The sequence below is a fragment of the Saccopteryx bilineata genome, chromosome 2 (genome assembly GCF_036850765.1).
Source record: "Saccopteryx bilineata isolate mSacBil1 chromosome 2, mSacBil1_pri_phased_curated, whole genome shotgun sequence".
NCBI lineage: Eukaryota > Metazoa > Chordata > Mammalia > Chiroptera > Emballonuridae > Saccopteryx > Saccopteryx bilineata.
In genome coordinates this window covers 173,645,201-173,660,958 of record NC_089491.1, presented here as the reverse complement: position 1 = coordinate 173,660,958, position 15,758 = coordinate 173,645,201, and the positions used below count along the sequence as shown (strand labels likewise).

Genomic DNA, 15,758 nt, shown 5'->3' with positions numbered 1-15,758 from the left:
TGAGATGTTCTTCAATGTAGTATCAGTCTTCCTCTCTCTACTAAATCATTCTCATTAGCACCTACATTCTTTTTCTATTTTACAAAATAAAACCCTGCTTTGACCCTTCTTTGCTCTCTAGGAACTATACCTTTTCTCTGTTCCTCTTTAGAGCCCAAGTTCTAGAAGGCATCCCTCCCATGCTGTCTCCACTGTCTCAATCCCTCATTCACTTTCAACTGGCTCCAATCAAGCATCTACCCACAGCATTCCATTAAAACTTCCCTTGCCAAGTCCACCACTGGCCACCCTGTTGCCAAGTCCACCACCGGCCACCATGTTGCCAGGTCCAATGGCACCAATATCGGTCCTCATCCCACCAGCCTCTTGGCAACATTAACATGGTTAATCACTCCAATCTTAAAATACTCTTGCTTACTTCTACCACACCATCCTCCCCCTCGCCAGAGGCTCGCTCCCCCATCATGAGTCTCCTCTTCTTTCTCCATCTGACCTTTAATTTAGGGCTGTCTACTAGGCTACCTTCTCCCCTTAACAGCTTTGCTCTAGGTGGTCTCATACATTTTAATTGCTCTAAGTGTCAACTGCATGCGGACGACTCTTGTGTTTATCTCTCATGATGAGTTAGTTCATTCATTACTTTATTATTAATCACTAGTTAGTGTTATTTTTGGTGCTGGTCTATACTGTTTATAAAAGACCATGTTAAATAATGGTGTTGCTGAGTGTGGAGGGCTCATGTAAACTACCAACTTTGTGCATCCAATTGGAACTTAACCAGCTCACTCCTGAGTCCTGCCTGTTGTGTGAATCTGGGTGCTCTTGTCGGAATGTTGTTCATTGGCAATATTAACATGACCATAGGTTGTGCTAGCATCTCTTGCAGAGAAGTCAGGGTGTACATATTTTATGTTTCACTTTGTATTTAATATTTTACCTTGTTCTCAGTAATGATTTGAGGAATTCTTCAGATTAAAGGCCCCAAATCCAGCATCCCCCTTCCCACCAAACTGAAAAGATATGCACGTTTATTTAGTATAATATGCACACATTGCTGCACTGGGCCTGAAACATAAACATATTTATACGCAAAGTCTGAGTTTTCTGAATCCTCAGCAGCTCAGGAGGCTGTCCGCTGGGATCTGGCCATCTCGGCCCTTCCACTGGTTACCAGGCCCTCTACTTCTCTGTACCTCTGTGCTCCACCAACTCCTACTCTCCCTGAGGCTGCTGCTGAGAGGTAGGGCATCATTTCCCCTAACCAGCCTCACTGCATCCAAATCATCTTCCAGAACAATCCTTCTGGGACACCATTTAGCCCTGTCACTCACTCACTCTGCTTATATTTTTTCAAGGGCTCCCCACATCCCTTGTAGGAAACCCAAGTTCCTTAGCAAAGCCAGCCAGGCCCTGTTAGCTTCCCAGCATCTCCTGCCCCATTGGCGTGCTGGCCCCCCTCCTGCCGTCTCATTGTCACACTGCCACCCTTTTGCACATGCTGTTTCTTCCTTCCTGCCATCCCACCCCAAACTTTCAGGTCTCAATTTAGTTGTCAAACTCTCTGGGAGTCTCCCTCAACCCCTGCCAACCCGTCTGGACATGCCTTCTGTCTACCACTGCAGTCATGCCCCGAGTCCTGACATGTACCCGCCTGTCTTCCCAGTAGGCTATGCACTTCCTCAGGAAGAGGCAGTGCTCCGGATCTCGTGTCCCAGCTATATATGAGACTCCAATAAACATTTTCAGGATGAGTGAATGAGAGAGCAAGAGATCAAGTGAGTGAATGAACAAGACGGAACAAGACGTTGAGCAGGGTGTTCGGCTGAGGAGGGAGCCCACTGGCCTATGCCTTTGGAAGCTGTGCCTGGTGACCCAGGGCAGCTGGGCCGACCAGCCTGCTGTACAAAATCATCTGGCACTGACCTGGCAATTGGACAAGCTCCAGGGAAATGGCCTCGGGGATTCCAGACCGCGGGCAGCACTGCAGTGTGGATGCCTGTCTTTCCGGCTCCCCTCAGGTGATATGCAAGTGAGTGAGTGATGAGAGGTTGATTAGATGACTTCCAGCCTAGCTTGTCTGGACCTGCCTCCACAGGCGCTGCTGATGGGCAAGCTGGTAGCGTGGTGTGGGGCGGCTTCTGCGCGGGCTTCCCTCTTCCCGGTGGGTGTCTGCAGGAGCTGCAGCAAGTACCCCACTGGGGTGGGGGAAACATCAGCACAGATGTTCCCTGCGCTTGGAGAAAGAGGTGTAATTGTGGACATATGACTCAACACTGATTTGTGCGTGGAATCGGTGTTGGAAGGAGATCAAAATGAATTGCATCATCTTGACCTTTCTCTCTCTTTTTTTTAATGACAGTAAGACAGTGTCTGGCAGACAAAGGAACTGGTTGGTTGGGAGGCAAAACTAGGTAATGATATCAGCAGAGATTTCTAATTGGCAAGAGGAGACAGCAAAGATCTGGGAGGTGAGATGCCCGGGGCTTGTGCTCTGGGTGGAGACTGATTTCAGGTTTCAGGACAAGGGTGGAAAACGAAACCACCCACTGTCACGAATGTAGGAACCCTGGTTTTATTTCTGCAGTTCTTGGCTCATACAATTCAATTAACAATATTATCCCCAAGAGAGTTATTTTTGTTAGTCGGAACTCTAACGTGCCCAACAAAGGTCAAGGCTTTTTGGAAACATGCAATGTGGCTAAGAAAATGGAGCAGAAGGAAGCTGATGCAGGAGGATCTGCCTGTGTTCCTGGTGATGACATGAGGACAAAGGATATCTTGTCTGAGTGGGCCTCAAGAAGAGATGGCTGCCAGTCACACCGTCAGGAATCAGGAACCAGGAGAACTCGGCGTAAACTACCCAACACATCCACAGTCAGTGTGGAGACAATTCTCATTCGGCTGGCAGGTTCCCCGTTTGCCAGTGGATCTCAAACTTGAGCAGGTATCAGAATCACCTGACAGGATTATTAACGCACAAACTGCTGCCCCCAGAGGTTCTGATTCAGTGGGTCTGCAGTGGAGTCTGAGAACTGATGTTGCTCACAAATTTTCAGGTGCTCCTGCGGCGGGCCTGGGGACCACACTTTGAGAACCACCGTGCTATGCCAGTAACGGTGCGTAGAATGAAAAGTCAGGCCTTTGGTGTCAGACGCCTTGGGGTTTGACTCTTGTTTCTATCATTTAGCTATTCAGTCATTTAGCTGTTGAGGCACCTCTCTGTGTCTCACTTTTCCCATCTGTAGAATAGAGCTAATACCTATTAACACCTCATGAGTGGGGTAGTTATGAGTTTTAAAGGAAACATTGTATATAAAAGTCCTAGTATATAATAGAGCTTAATAAGTGATAGTTTTCATTACATACCTGGGGACCAAGTCTGAATGACATGCTGGGTGTAAGTGGATTCGAAGATCCTTCCCTCAAGCATCACCAAGTAACTCTGCCTGAAATTACATCATTAGACATTTGTCCACTGATCCTTTAAAAATATACATACGCCAGAGAGAGGAAACTGAATCTAGCTCAGACTATTCAAAATTTATGAATCAGTTTCTTGGCTCTGCTTTTATTGCAGATGAGAAGGTCAGAGAATAGCAAATAAAGCTGAGTCAAGGGATAGTATCTGGTTCTGTTCAATTTCTCTGCCACAGGTCAGGGGCCTGGTCATTTCTTCTCTCTGGGCCTCAGTTTCTGCCTGGGTAAAATGAGAGAGCTGGACTAGCTGACCATCCAAGGGGTCTTCCTGTACCACGACTCACGCCTGGGTCTGACAGGGACTCTAAAGGCATTAAATTAGGTCCATATTTCTCTTGGGATAAAAAGTGCAGAGGTAGGATGGTGCAGGCTAAAGAGCTAAGGTTGTAGAACCACTCGGCCTGGCTTCAGATCGCTGCCATGGACTAGTCTGTGGTTGTGGGCAAGCCACCTCAGCTCTGTTCCTCAGTTCCTTCATCTGGCACAGTTTAACAGCACTCACCTCACAGGATTGCTGTGAAGATTAAATGTGGTTTGGCATGTTATGGGTCTTGGAACAGTGCCTGCTGGCACACGGTAAGTGCTTGATATGTATATCAAGCTGTCATTATTATGTCTCAAGGCCTGCTCCCTTGTACACGGCCCTCCTAAAAAAAACCCAGGAGAGTGTAACTCCCAGGATGCCTTTCTGAAGTTGCATTTCACCAAAATGCCAAGGTCGTGGGTTCGATCTCGGTCAGGGCACATAGAGGAAACAACCAATGAATGTATAAATAAGTGGAACAAGTTTATGTTTCTCTCCCTCCCCCCCCCTTTAAAAAACTGCCCTGGCTGGTTTGCTCAGTGGATAGGATAGAGAGTTGGCCTGATATATGGATGTCCTGGATTCAATTCCCAATCAAGGCACAGAAGAAAAGCAACCATCTGCTTCTCTCTCTCTCCCTCCCTCTCCCTCCTCCCTCCTCTCCTCCCACAGCCAGTGGCTCAATTTGTTTGAGCATTGGCCCCAGGCCCTGAGGATGGCTTGGTTGGTCTGAGTGTGGTAGTTTCAGGTATTAAAAATAGCTTGATTGATTCTAACATCAGCCCCAGATGGGGGTTGCTGGGTGGATCCTGATTGGGACACATGCAGGAGTCTATCTCCCCTTCTCTCACTTAAAAAGAAATTAAAGTCCCACTATAAAGACTAGCCAGTTTCAGCCACACCTGAATATCACACAGGGGTTAAGAAAGACCCCTCCAGGGCTAGGGCCTGAGTAATCAGGAAAGAATTGGGTGATAGGTATGTTCATTTTTGTGTAAAAGCCCAGTTATATGATAATGTGATCAAGACAAAGGGAGACTCAATTTTGGACTCCTTCACCCCACACCTGGGGTCCCAAGATCTTCACAGAAGTGGGTCTTAAATGCTCATAGGGGAATCTCTCATCTATGTGTGTGTGTGGGGGGGGGGGAGGTTGGAGGGGGAAGGGCCCTGGAGAGGTAAGAGGTCAAGACCATAAAAGCCCAAGACATCACTTTTATAAATAACTTTTTTTTAAAATTTTATTTATTCCTTTTTAGAGAAGAGAGAGAGACAGAGAGAGAGAGAAGGGGGAGGAGCTGGAAGCATCAACTCCCATATGTGCCTTGACCAGGCAAGCCCAGGGTTTCGAACCGGCGACTTCAGCATTTCCAGGTCGACGCTTTATCCACTGAGCCACCACAGGTCAGGTCCCAAGACATCACTTTTAGAAGACCCTCTCCTTCCATTCCTTTGGTTGGTGGCAGCATCAAGTTTTCAGAGCAGTGGAAATAATCCCCAAGTCTCTATCCCTTTCTGCCCCAGGCCTCTCTCCCTCCTCCAGACACATAAGGGTCTGCCTGGACCCCAGCAGACCCTTGGAGTCTTTTCCTCGTGGACTCCCCCAGGAATAAGGTAGCAGTTCTGAGGTTACACACAGCACTATGGGCAGGATGTTCTCAAATAATTTCTTTCTAGCAATGAAAGGCCAGAGCCTTCCAGCCTGCTGAGTTTGACAGACAACCTGTCTTCATTTCTTTTTTTTTTTTTAATTAATTAATTTATTTATTTATTTTTTACAGAGACAGAGAGAGAGTCAGAGAGAGGGATAGACAGGGACAGACAGACAGGAAAGGAGAGAGATGAGAAGCATCAATCATTAGTTTTTCATTGCGCATTGCAACACCTTAGTTGTTCATTGATTGCTCTCTCATATGTGCCTTGACCGCGGGCCTTCAGCAGACTGAGTAACCCCTTGCTGGAGCCAGCGACCTTGGGTTCAATCTGGTGGGCTTTTGCTCAAACCAGATGAGCCCGCACTCAAGCTGGCGACCTCGGGGTCTTGAACCTGGGTCGTCTGCATCCCAGTCCGACGCTCTATCCACTGTGCCACCGCCTGGTCAGGCCTGTCTTCATTTCTGAATGTTCCCTTAGAAGAACAAATCTGTTATACTCTGAACAACACATTTCTATGGAAATGAAATAATAAAATCTGACTAAAATGTCAAACTCTAATGTCTAACAAAGAATGAAGTGGACACAGCGAGAGAAGGAACACTTGGGAAACTTCTTTCTGGCAGCTCCAACCAAAAGCTGCCCTTCGTGAATTCCCATGGAAATAACAGACACCAGTGCCCTCGGTGTGTATGAGATTCGCTCTGGGAAAGATTGCCCAGGCCAGACAAGAGACTCCTCACAGGCAGCCTGAACAGCCCACCGTTCACTGCCTTCAAACCTGCTGGAGCAAACATTTTAGAAAGGAAATAGAGCAGAGCCAAATTCCTCAGCCATGTGAAAACTGAGCGGGAGAAGCTTTCAGCCCACAGGATCCTAATCCTGGCTGCTGTCTGGCTCCAGCTGTCCTCTCCTCAGCACGGCACCAGCACCGAGAGGACTCAGAGTACAGCGTGGTCTCAGATGAGCTCCCTTCCTTCCCCAGAAGCCCAGGAGTTCTTGCTGTCTGGGGAGTAGACTCAATCTCAAACCAGACCCAAGGAGTCTGACATTTCCCTGTGTTGGGTGTGTGTATGTGCTGAGGGGTGGATCTAATAATGCCTTGTGCTTTCAAGTGGAAAAGATAATAGAAATAGGTAACTTTTTTTTTTTTTTTTTTTTTTTGCGAGGGGGTTGCAGAAAGAGAAAGGAAGACAGGAAGAGAAAGAGATGAAAAGCATCAACTCTCAGTTGCAGCACTTGAGTTGTTCATTGATTGCGTCGCATATACGTGCCTTGACCTGGGAACTCAAGTTGAGCCAGTGACCCCTTGCTCCAGCCAGCGACCATGGGATCATGTCAGTGACCCTGCACTCAAGCCCGCAACCCCGTGCTTAAGGTGGCAAGCCTGTGCTCAGACTGGTTGAGCCTGCACTCCAGACAGCAAACTCAGGATTTCAAACCTGGGTCCTCAGTATCCCAGGTCAGTGCTTTATCCACTGCACCACCATCAGTCAGAAAAATAGGCATTTTTAAAAGAATTTACTAAGCATCAGGTGCTGAATTAAGCATTTCAATATGCATTTAAAAGATTTAATTCATATAAGGTATATATTCATCACTATTGGACAAATGAGGAAAGTGAGGCTCGTCTCTCCTTAAAAAACAAAACAACCCTTTCCAGGTACACACGAGTGGACGTGATCTTTGAGCTCAGAATGCCTTCTATAAGTATTTGAATAAAGCCTGGTTGAATACATTCTTGCTTGGAATGCGTCTTCTATGGAAGTAGGATACAAAAGGATGGAGAGGTCAGCTTCTAAGAGCCCCAAAGGCCTGATTCTGGAGACAAATATCACTGCATCTATGCTGCTCAGACACAGGCCAGCGCTGACACAGGTTCTGCTCAGCCCCTCTTCTTGTCCCCCACGGGCATGGCTGTTGGAAGAGGTCTTAGGGGGGCCTACTGTCTCCCTTTCCTGTCTGGCTGCTTCTTTGAGAGTGATATGGCTTGGGTTTATCTCAGTCTACAAGAGGATGAGTGATTTATGTCCTTTTATTCAGCAAATAGCTTTGTACAGAACAGATGCAACTTGCTGAATGTCACTGGGCGAGGGCAGGGGAGCCATGTAGAATCCCAGTGAGGCCTTCCAGGCCTGGACAAAATGGCATCAGGTGACTTTGTTTTTGTGTGTTTTCTCTGGTGGGAATAAGGAAGAGGTAGTGGACCCTGAAAAGTGCCAGGACAGTTGGCTTGAGTGGCAGGGAAATGCCAAAACCCCCAGTGTCCAGCTACCCTGCTCTACCTGCCTCTTTCTGCTTCTCCATCTTCTTTCTCCTGACACTCTGCAGTAGACAAACCAGGTGGTCAGCACACTGTGGACTGGAGGGAAGAGGCTGAGTGTGCAGGGACCTCAGAGCCCAGGGACCAAGGCATCACTGGGGCTCAGCTCTGTACACAGTATTCCCTAACCCATAGTGCCCGCTGGAGCTTGCCCAGCACCCCCACACAGTGCCCGCTGGAGCTTGCCCCCCCTACAATGCCCACTGGAACTTGCTCCCCCCCCACAATGCCCGCAGGAGCTTGCCCCCCCTACAATGCCCACTGGAACTTGCTCCCCCACACACAATGCCCGCTGGAGCTTGCCCAGCACCCCCCACAATGCCCGCTGGAGCTTGTCCAGCACCCCCCACAATGCCCGCTGGAGCTTGCCCAGCACCCCCCACAATGCCCGCTGGAGCTTGCCCAGCACCCCCACACAATGCCCGCTGGAGCTTGCCCAGCACCCCCCACAATGCCCACTGGAGCTTGCCCAGCACCCCCCACAATGCCCACAGGAGCTTGCCCAGCACCCCACACACAGTGCCCGCTGGAGCTTGCCCAGCACCCCCACACAATGCCCGCTGGAGCTTGCCCCCCTACAATGCCCGCCGGAACTTGCTTCCCCCCCCCACAATGCCTGCTGGAGCTTGCCCAGCACCCCCCACAATGCCCGCTGGAGCTTGCCCAGCACCCCACACACAGTGCCCACTGGAGCTTGCCCAGCACCCCACACACAGTGCCCGCTGGAGCTTGCCAGCACCTCCTGCCCCCAGGCTCCCCATGCTTCTCCATTCTTCTCTCCCAAATGACACCTGGGTATGTGAGTTCCTGAGGTCCTATTCTTCCCCCACTTTACATTTACACACCGGCCAGCCAGCTCAGCTCCATTTCCAATGTCCGGTAGGCACTTAGTGTTTACTGAATGAATGATGAGTGGTCATCTTGTTCTCCTGTGAACTCCGGTGCCCTAGCACTACCCTAGAGCCTGAGGGATGCTCTGGCAGGAGACAAAGAATGGCTTTTACGTTTAGGGTTAGTTATTCCACATAATGCCACTGTGCTACAAATGCAATGAGAAATGGCAAAAATGATAGATTCGCAGGAGTTGGAGGGACCTCTGAGATCACAGAGCCCAACCCTCTCACTTTACAGATGAGAAAACTGAGGCCTAGAGAAGTGCCTTTCAAAGGCTACACAGCGTATTAGGAGCAGAGCCAGGGTCAGAGGTGGACCCTTCCTCTCAAGTCCAGCCATCCTCCTCCCCTCCCCCACCACTCTGCCTCCTCCTCCCAGCCCAGCTCCCCTTCCTGGCACAGACAGCACAGCTGATCCGGGTCTCAAGCCCACACACTCAGTCTCCAAGGGAAGATGGCAATTAGTTTTCATTGTGCTACTCAGCATGACCTGGGCTGGAGAAAAACCGTATGTTCCCAGTACTCTAGGTCAACGTGGGTCTGGCCGGTTAAAATCCCAGGGTCAGATGACATGGGGACTGGGGAGGCAGAAGAAAGAGAAGAGAGCAGTCTGGGCCTGTGAGTGAAGCAGTCAACCCTATCCTCAGAGCACAGAGACAAAGCAGGGTCACCCAGGGGGTGTGGAGCAATCTGAAAGAACAAAACCAGCAGGCACAACACCTCCACGCACCCTCCCACAGAATGGAATGGGGACAAAAGCCAATGAGAAAGCCAGAGAGGGAAGACAGGGGAAAAGGCGGCGCCTGGAAAACTTGATCTTTTCCCTTTTTCTGTAATTTCCTCGGGACGCCCTAGAGAGCAGGAGGGCTGGTGACGGGAAAGAAGAACCAGCGGCAGAGGGAGAAGAAAGGAGGTGACAAGGGGCTGCTGTGCATTCATCAGCTTATTTTCCTTGGCGAGGCACTCAGAGCGTCTTAACCATGAGAATGACAGCAAATTGTCCAAAACCACCAAGAGTCAGAAGCAAGAGCTGGGTTTTACCAACTAAGGGCCGTCTGGGGATTTCATGGGCACTCAGATGGATCCAAGCCCCGCCTCTTCTGACTGTCCTCAGTCAGACAACCACCCTCTCGGTGAATTCAGGAATGTGACAAGAATTCCAGATGGTAACTGGTCCATCTCTCATAATCCAACACCCCCACTCTACAAGCAGGGAAACACAGCCTTAGAAGGCAGAGACTTGTCAGAACACACAGTACCAAGGCTGCTCCTTAATTAAGCCAAGTCTCCAAGCTCTCCCTGCAGGGACATTGACAGCCTAGCCAGTCAGGTTGGGTGACTTCTATTCTTCCAAGCCCTTGATCAGGAGCCCTCTGCCATTCTGTAGCGGGCCCTTGCTCCTCCAAGAGCAAGGAAAAAAAAAAGAGAGGTTCTCCTAGGACCCCAGGGGAAACACTTCTGCTGACTGCATCCAAGGAGAAAGGGGGAGGGAAGTGGAGGTGGCTCCCTACAGAATGGTAACCTTCAAGGACAACTGAGCCCAAGGGGCCCTAGTGGAAGAGAGAAGGGACATCTGGGAAGTGCCATGTGTCTGGAGCCCACTTCCTGGGGCCTCACCCTCTCTTTGGCAAGGAAGGGGTGCTCCAAGGCCCTGCTCCTGAGCCACAAGTACTGCCACCTCTGCCCTGCAGCTCTAGAGGGAAATGAATGTAAAGAGACTCTTGCCTGTCCACACCAACAAAGCTGAACACTAGCAAAGGTAGTCCCCTCACCCCACTCTCCGTCTATTAGACTATAAAGCAATTTTCTTTGATTGTTATGATTTGGGTGGTCAGTCTATCTTCATGGAATCATAGTCTTTTCCTGCTCTGAAAACCCTCAGTCTTGGCCCTGGCCGGTTGGCTCAGCGGTAGAGCATCGGCCTGGTGTGGGGGGGACCCGGGTTCGATTCCCAGCCAGGGCACATAGGAGAAGCGCCCATTTGCTTCTCCACCCCCCCCCTCCTTCCTCTCTGTCTCTCTCTTCCCCTCCCGCAGCCGAGGCTCCATTGGAGCAAAGATGGCCCGGGCACTGGGGATGGCTCCTTGGCCTCTGCCCCAGGCGCTAGAGTGGCTCTGGTCGTGGCAGAGCGACGCCCCAGAGGGGCAGAGCATCGCCCCCTGGTGGGCAGAGCGTCGCTCCCTGGTGGGCGTGCCGGGTGGATCCCGGTCGGGCGCATGCGGGAGTCTGTCTGACTGTCTCTCCCCGTTTTCAGCTTCAGAAAAATACAAAAAACCCAAAAAAACAAAAAACCTCAGTCTCACCTCTTCTTTTTTTCTGCATCATGTTCACCTCCACTGGTACAAAAACTGTCCTGAGTGGAGGGCAGGCAGATGCTTGTGGGGGCTCTGGGGGCTTGACAGATGGCAGGGAGAGGGTGGACCGAGGAGTCTGCTCCCTGAACGGGGACGGACCCAGCACTTTTCCAGGCTCCTTCTCTTGCCCCTGAGGGTAGCAGAGAGGGTGGCTCTTTTGCCTCCCTTGAGGATTCTGTACCAATGATGCCATGCACACAAAGTGCTCAACAAATAAGAGACTTTGTAGGGGAAACAGGCTGGTCAAAATGCGGTAATTAGCTGAAGGCCACGGAAATTCTGGCTCCTGGGGCCAAACAGGAAGTTGCTAGTACTGGGGAGAGGATTTCTGGGAAATGGCCAAGACTTCAGAGGTCCCTATCTCTCCTCTGAGCCTTTCGCCAGCTGAGGTCTGGGACTCCTCCAGACATCCTGGGTGGGTAGGAAGACTGGAGGGAGGGGGCAGGAAGGTGGAGTGGGAGGGGAACCCAGAAGGCAGGGCACTCACTCCAGCACGTCGTGGTTGAACTGCTTCTTGTTGTTGCCCAGGAACTCTCCAATCATTTGCCGGCTGAGGCCTTTACGCTGGAGGAGGAAATGGGCCACTCCGATGGGGGTGTCAGGGATGAAGCCACGAGAGATCAGGAACTGGATGCCTTTGTCCGGATTTCTGGGAGTGGGGGTGGGGAGGAGTAGAGAGTGAGCCAAGGCTACCCATGACTTCTTTCCCTGTTCTTTCAACCCATGGAACCCCCAAAAGTGCCTGGAGGTCCTTAAAAGAATTCTCAGGAAATGCCAGGATTTCTTCTGATGCAGACAGAGGGTTTCCCCTTGGAAGAGCCTTTCACCAAAGCCTTACTGTCCTGAACTTCCCTGTGCAGGAGTGAAGACAGTGTGAGGCAGAAAGGGGGGGGGGGGGGTCTGGACAAGTAAAGTGAACTCCAGAGCAGGTGAAGAAGTGTCTTCCCTCTTTCCACCTCACTCTCACTGGATCCTGCCCTGACTGAGGTCCCCAAAGCCTGCCAAAAGGTCCAAGGTCCTTTCTGCCTGCATCTTGTTGTCTACACTGCAATCTGGAGAGAGTAAGATTGGGAAGCAGCGGTGAGACTTCCCCCACTCCCCTGTGGATGGTGGAGATACAAGAACCCTGCTCTCCAGCACTTACTTCTCAGGCTTGAGTCTCGGTGTGGGTGTGGGTGTGGGTGTAGGCGCTGTGTCTTAAGGCCATTGTGCTCACAGTGTGGTCTGCAAATCTGGGCTGCTTCCTGAACTGTTTCTTACTGGCCCAGGGGAAGATAAGTACAGAAATAGAGGGGAAGCATTTAGAACCTTTTATAGCACTTTGACATTTTCAGGACAACCAAGCATGTGATTATTTTTCTAGCAGTGCCTTTTTATTGTATTTTACAAAAGTTTTGGCACACAATGTGTTGGATAAAAACTTACACTTGTTCTTCACCACAAAGAGTTTGAAAATCACTGTTTTAAGGGACTCAAGTATCTGTGTGAGCATCTGTGTGCACGCTGAAGTGATACCGTGGATGTTGGGTGGGGGCTGTGCTCACCAGGACGGCAGCCTGATGTAGAAGAAAAAGCAACAAATTGGGAGTCAGACAAATCTGGCTTCATTAAGCCTGTGGCTTACTAGCTGTTTCAGTGTGCAACTTGCCTTACTAGTGTGAGCCTGTTTCTTTTTCTGTAAAATGGCATAACAATGCTAGCTCTAATACTGCTGGGAAGAAAGCAGATGCTTTATGAACAGTAGTTTTTCTCCCTAGAGTATACGCTTCTTGAGACCAGAGAATGTGGCTTATTCATCTCTCTGGTCACGGTGCCTGGCACTCAATAAATAACATGCATGTGGGCAGGAGGGATGCCATGTTTCCTGGCTCAGGGCTATGAAGAAAAAGGGCTGAGTGGAGGGTGGAGATGAGTGCCTCATACACTTGATGTTTCCATGTGTGTGCCCTCTGCTCGCCACCAGCTGTATACAGTCTGGTTGCAAGGGCAGGTTCAGTTGGGGGCTCTGGCTGTGGGCTCTAACAATCATTCACTTCTATCCTTCTATTCCCCTGTTCCCTTTGGGCCATACCTCTGCTTGCTTCACACTCTTCCTGTCTCCCTCTCCCCCTTCTCTGCCACTCTCTTCTGCTTTCTACCTGTACTCCTTAGAGCAGGTCTCTCTGCTCTTTCCCCTACCTAGTCCCTCATTTACCTTTCCTCATTTTCTCCTTTGCTCACTGTCTGGTTTTCCTCTTCACCAACCCCATGGAATTGCTGTGTATCCCTAATGTCATATCCTCCGTGAACAATTTCTGCTCAATCCTTATATTACCTGTACTTTTATTTACCTAATATTGTCTTTTCTTTTAAATTTTCTCTTCACATCGTAGCTTCATCTTAAGCAGTAACAGTAGTGAAAGCATGGGTTTGAAATGCTTTGTTTCTAATTTTCTTTTTAAGTGACAGGCAGGGAGGCAGAGAGACAGATTCCCGCATGCCCTGGACTGGAATCCATCTGGCAACCTCTTTGTGGGCTGATACTCTCTGCCCATCTGGGGCCACTGCTCAGCAACTGAGCTATTTTAGTGCCTGAGACCAGGCCATGGGAGCCATCCTCAGTGCCCAGGCCAATTTGCTCGAATCATTTAAGCCATGGCTGCAGGATGGGGTTGGGGATGGGGTGGGGAGGATGGAGAAGCAGAAGGTCATGGTCGCTTCTCCTGTGTGCCCTGACCTAGGAATTGAACCAGGGATATCCACATGCCAGGCCCACACTCTACCGCTGAGCCAACCGCCCAGGGCCTCTAATTTTTCTTCAATGAATAACAATTAAAATTAAAATCTATATTTGTGCAAGTATGTTAAGGAGCAGGCGTGGCATGAACGCCATCTGGGAGGACACTGGAATGATGTGCTAAATTACATGGCACCCTGCTAATCTGTCAGAGTAGGTCCGCCCCTTCATCCCTCCCTCAGGACCTCCCCAGCTCCCTCCTCGGCAGCTGGCAGCTGTGAGCCAGAGCTCACTCACATGTTGAAGAGGTTGAGGCCAATGCGGTAGAGGCGTTTGCGCAGGGTGTCGGTGGAGAGCGTGGGCGACTTGCAGCTGGCTGGGTTCTCGCAGTGGTAGCGCGGCAGGCTCAGGATCATGGCCTGCAATGCCTCCTTGGAGGTTGCCGCCGAGATTTCTGAGCCCGACTTTGTGGACTTGGTGGATGTGCCGCTGCTGCTCAGCTGCTCCAAGTTCTCACCAGCCTCGGTCTGGGCCTCGGCCCCTTTCCCCACCTTCCCTGCCTCCTCTTCCCCTTCTTCCTCCTCTGCCTGCGAGTTCCGGCTCTCCTCCTTCACCATATCCTCGGCCGCAGGTGGGTTAGTGTACGGGGCCTCTCCCACTCCCGCCTCTTCGCACCTGATCTCGGCGGCCACGTCTCTGTGGCCTGTGGATGGAGTCACTGAAGCCTCTTGCCCCTGGGCCTCATCCAACGCGGGCTGACCCACCATATACTCTGCGGGGGCCTGGGATGTCTGCGCACCCAGGCAGTTGGCCACTGACAGAGCGGTGGAGGAGGAGACAGAGATGTTCTGGTTGGCGATCTGCACGGTGACGTCCTGGAAAGCCATCATCAGGGTGCTGCTGTGGCCTGGGGGCAAGCCGCTGGACTCTGCAGAGGTGGCCTCTTCCCCCGGCCCAGGGCAGGTCCTCGCTGAATCCCGTATTTCTGCCTCCAGGCCAGGGGGTCTGGTGCCTGCATGCAGGGCCTGGTGGATCTGGTAAGCGTCGCTCTCCTGCAGGGAGCACATGGTTTTGAGGCTCCAGGTGCTGAGAGCATCATCGATGGACTTGGCCAGGGACTGCACCTGCTCGGTGAAGGAGTCCTCTAGCTCGGTGAGCGTGCCCGTGAAGGTGGGCGGCAGGGAGGGTGAGCGCACTAGCGGCAGCCCCAGAAGGCCATAACCCTCCATGAGCGCCTTCTCAGCCGCCAAGCTTTCCGCCGTGGGAGCGCGCACCTTGCGCAGGGAGATTCGACGTGGCAGGCGGCTCTCCAGGAGCGAGTTGCGGATCTTTTCAAAGTTTTTGCTGAGCTGGTACTGGCGGAAGGCGGTTTGGATGGTGCAAGCTGCACGCCAGGACACCAGGTGGCCCCCATACTTGTGTTCTAGCATTTCAATCTGCAACAAGGATAGAGAGGAAGAGCGCAGTTAGGGAATGGGTGTTCAGACCCTTCCAAAAGATGGTGCTGATGGCTGTCCATCAATGCAAGGGGTCATCTGGCTAAACTTTGCAGGGACCCAGGAATGCACAATTGGGAGGCACTGAGGGGCTCAGATCAGAAAACTATCATGTCATGGCAGGAGCTATCAAGTCCTTGGAAAGACCCCTACAAGTGCAGGATGTAGGAATGGATTCCAGGGCTTGGTGAGGCCACAGGGCAGGGGAAAGAGGTGTTGATTGTAAGATATTGCTGGTTTGATTGTGACATTAAAATGTTCCTATCAGAGATGTACATGGAAGTATTTATGGGTGAAATGCATGATATCTGGAATTTATATTAAATTATTCCAACATAAAAAGTGGAAGCGTTAGATGAAACAATGTTAATAGAAAATTGTTGGAGCTGGGTAATGGTTGTAAGGCAGTTTATTACACTATTCTTTCTACTTTTGTGCACATTTAAAAATAATTGTAAAAAATTAAATATGAATGCTAAAAAAATGCTGCTACTCCTGTTCATCTGCTTTCCCTCTCAGCATTCATGTCACTGCACTGGGGC

At 50.7% G+C, this 15,758-nt stretch overlaps 1 protein-coding gene across 7 annotated transcripts in view; it reads right to left on the bottom strand.

Annotated features, from left to right (window-relative positions):
• IQSEC3 (IQ motif and Sec7 domain ArfGEF 3) overlaps positions 1 to 15,758 on the bottom strand; it is a 128,932-nt gene that overhangs the window by 27,552 nt on the left and 85,622 nt on the right. For all 7 annotated transcript variants that reach the window (XR_010729181.1, XR_010729180.1, XM_066258633.1 and 4 more), the window contains exons 4-5: positions 14,018 to 15,156; positions 11,492 to 11,653 (exon numbers count right to left, since the gene is read on the bottom strand). Coding sequence is in view for 5 of the 7 variants with exons in the window: in XM_066258633.1 (XP_066114730.1) it covers positions 11,492 to 11,653; positions 14,018 to 15,156 (1,301 nt within the window). In the remaining 2 variants the exon portion in view is untranslated. The remainder of the gene's footprint in view (positions 1 to 11,491; positions 11,654 to 14,017; positions 15,157 to 15,758) is intronic.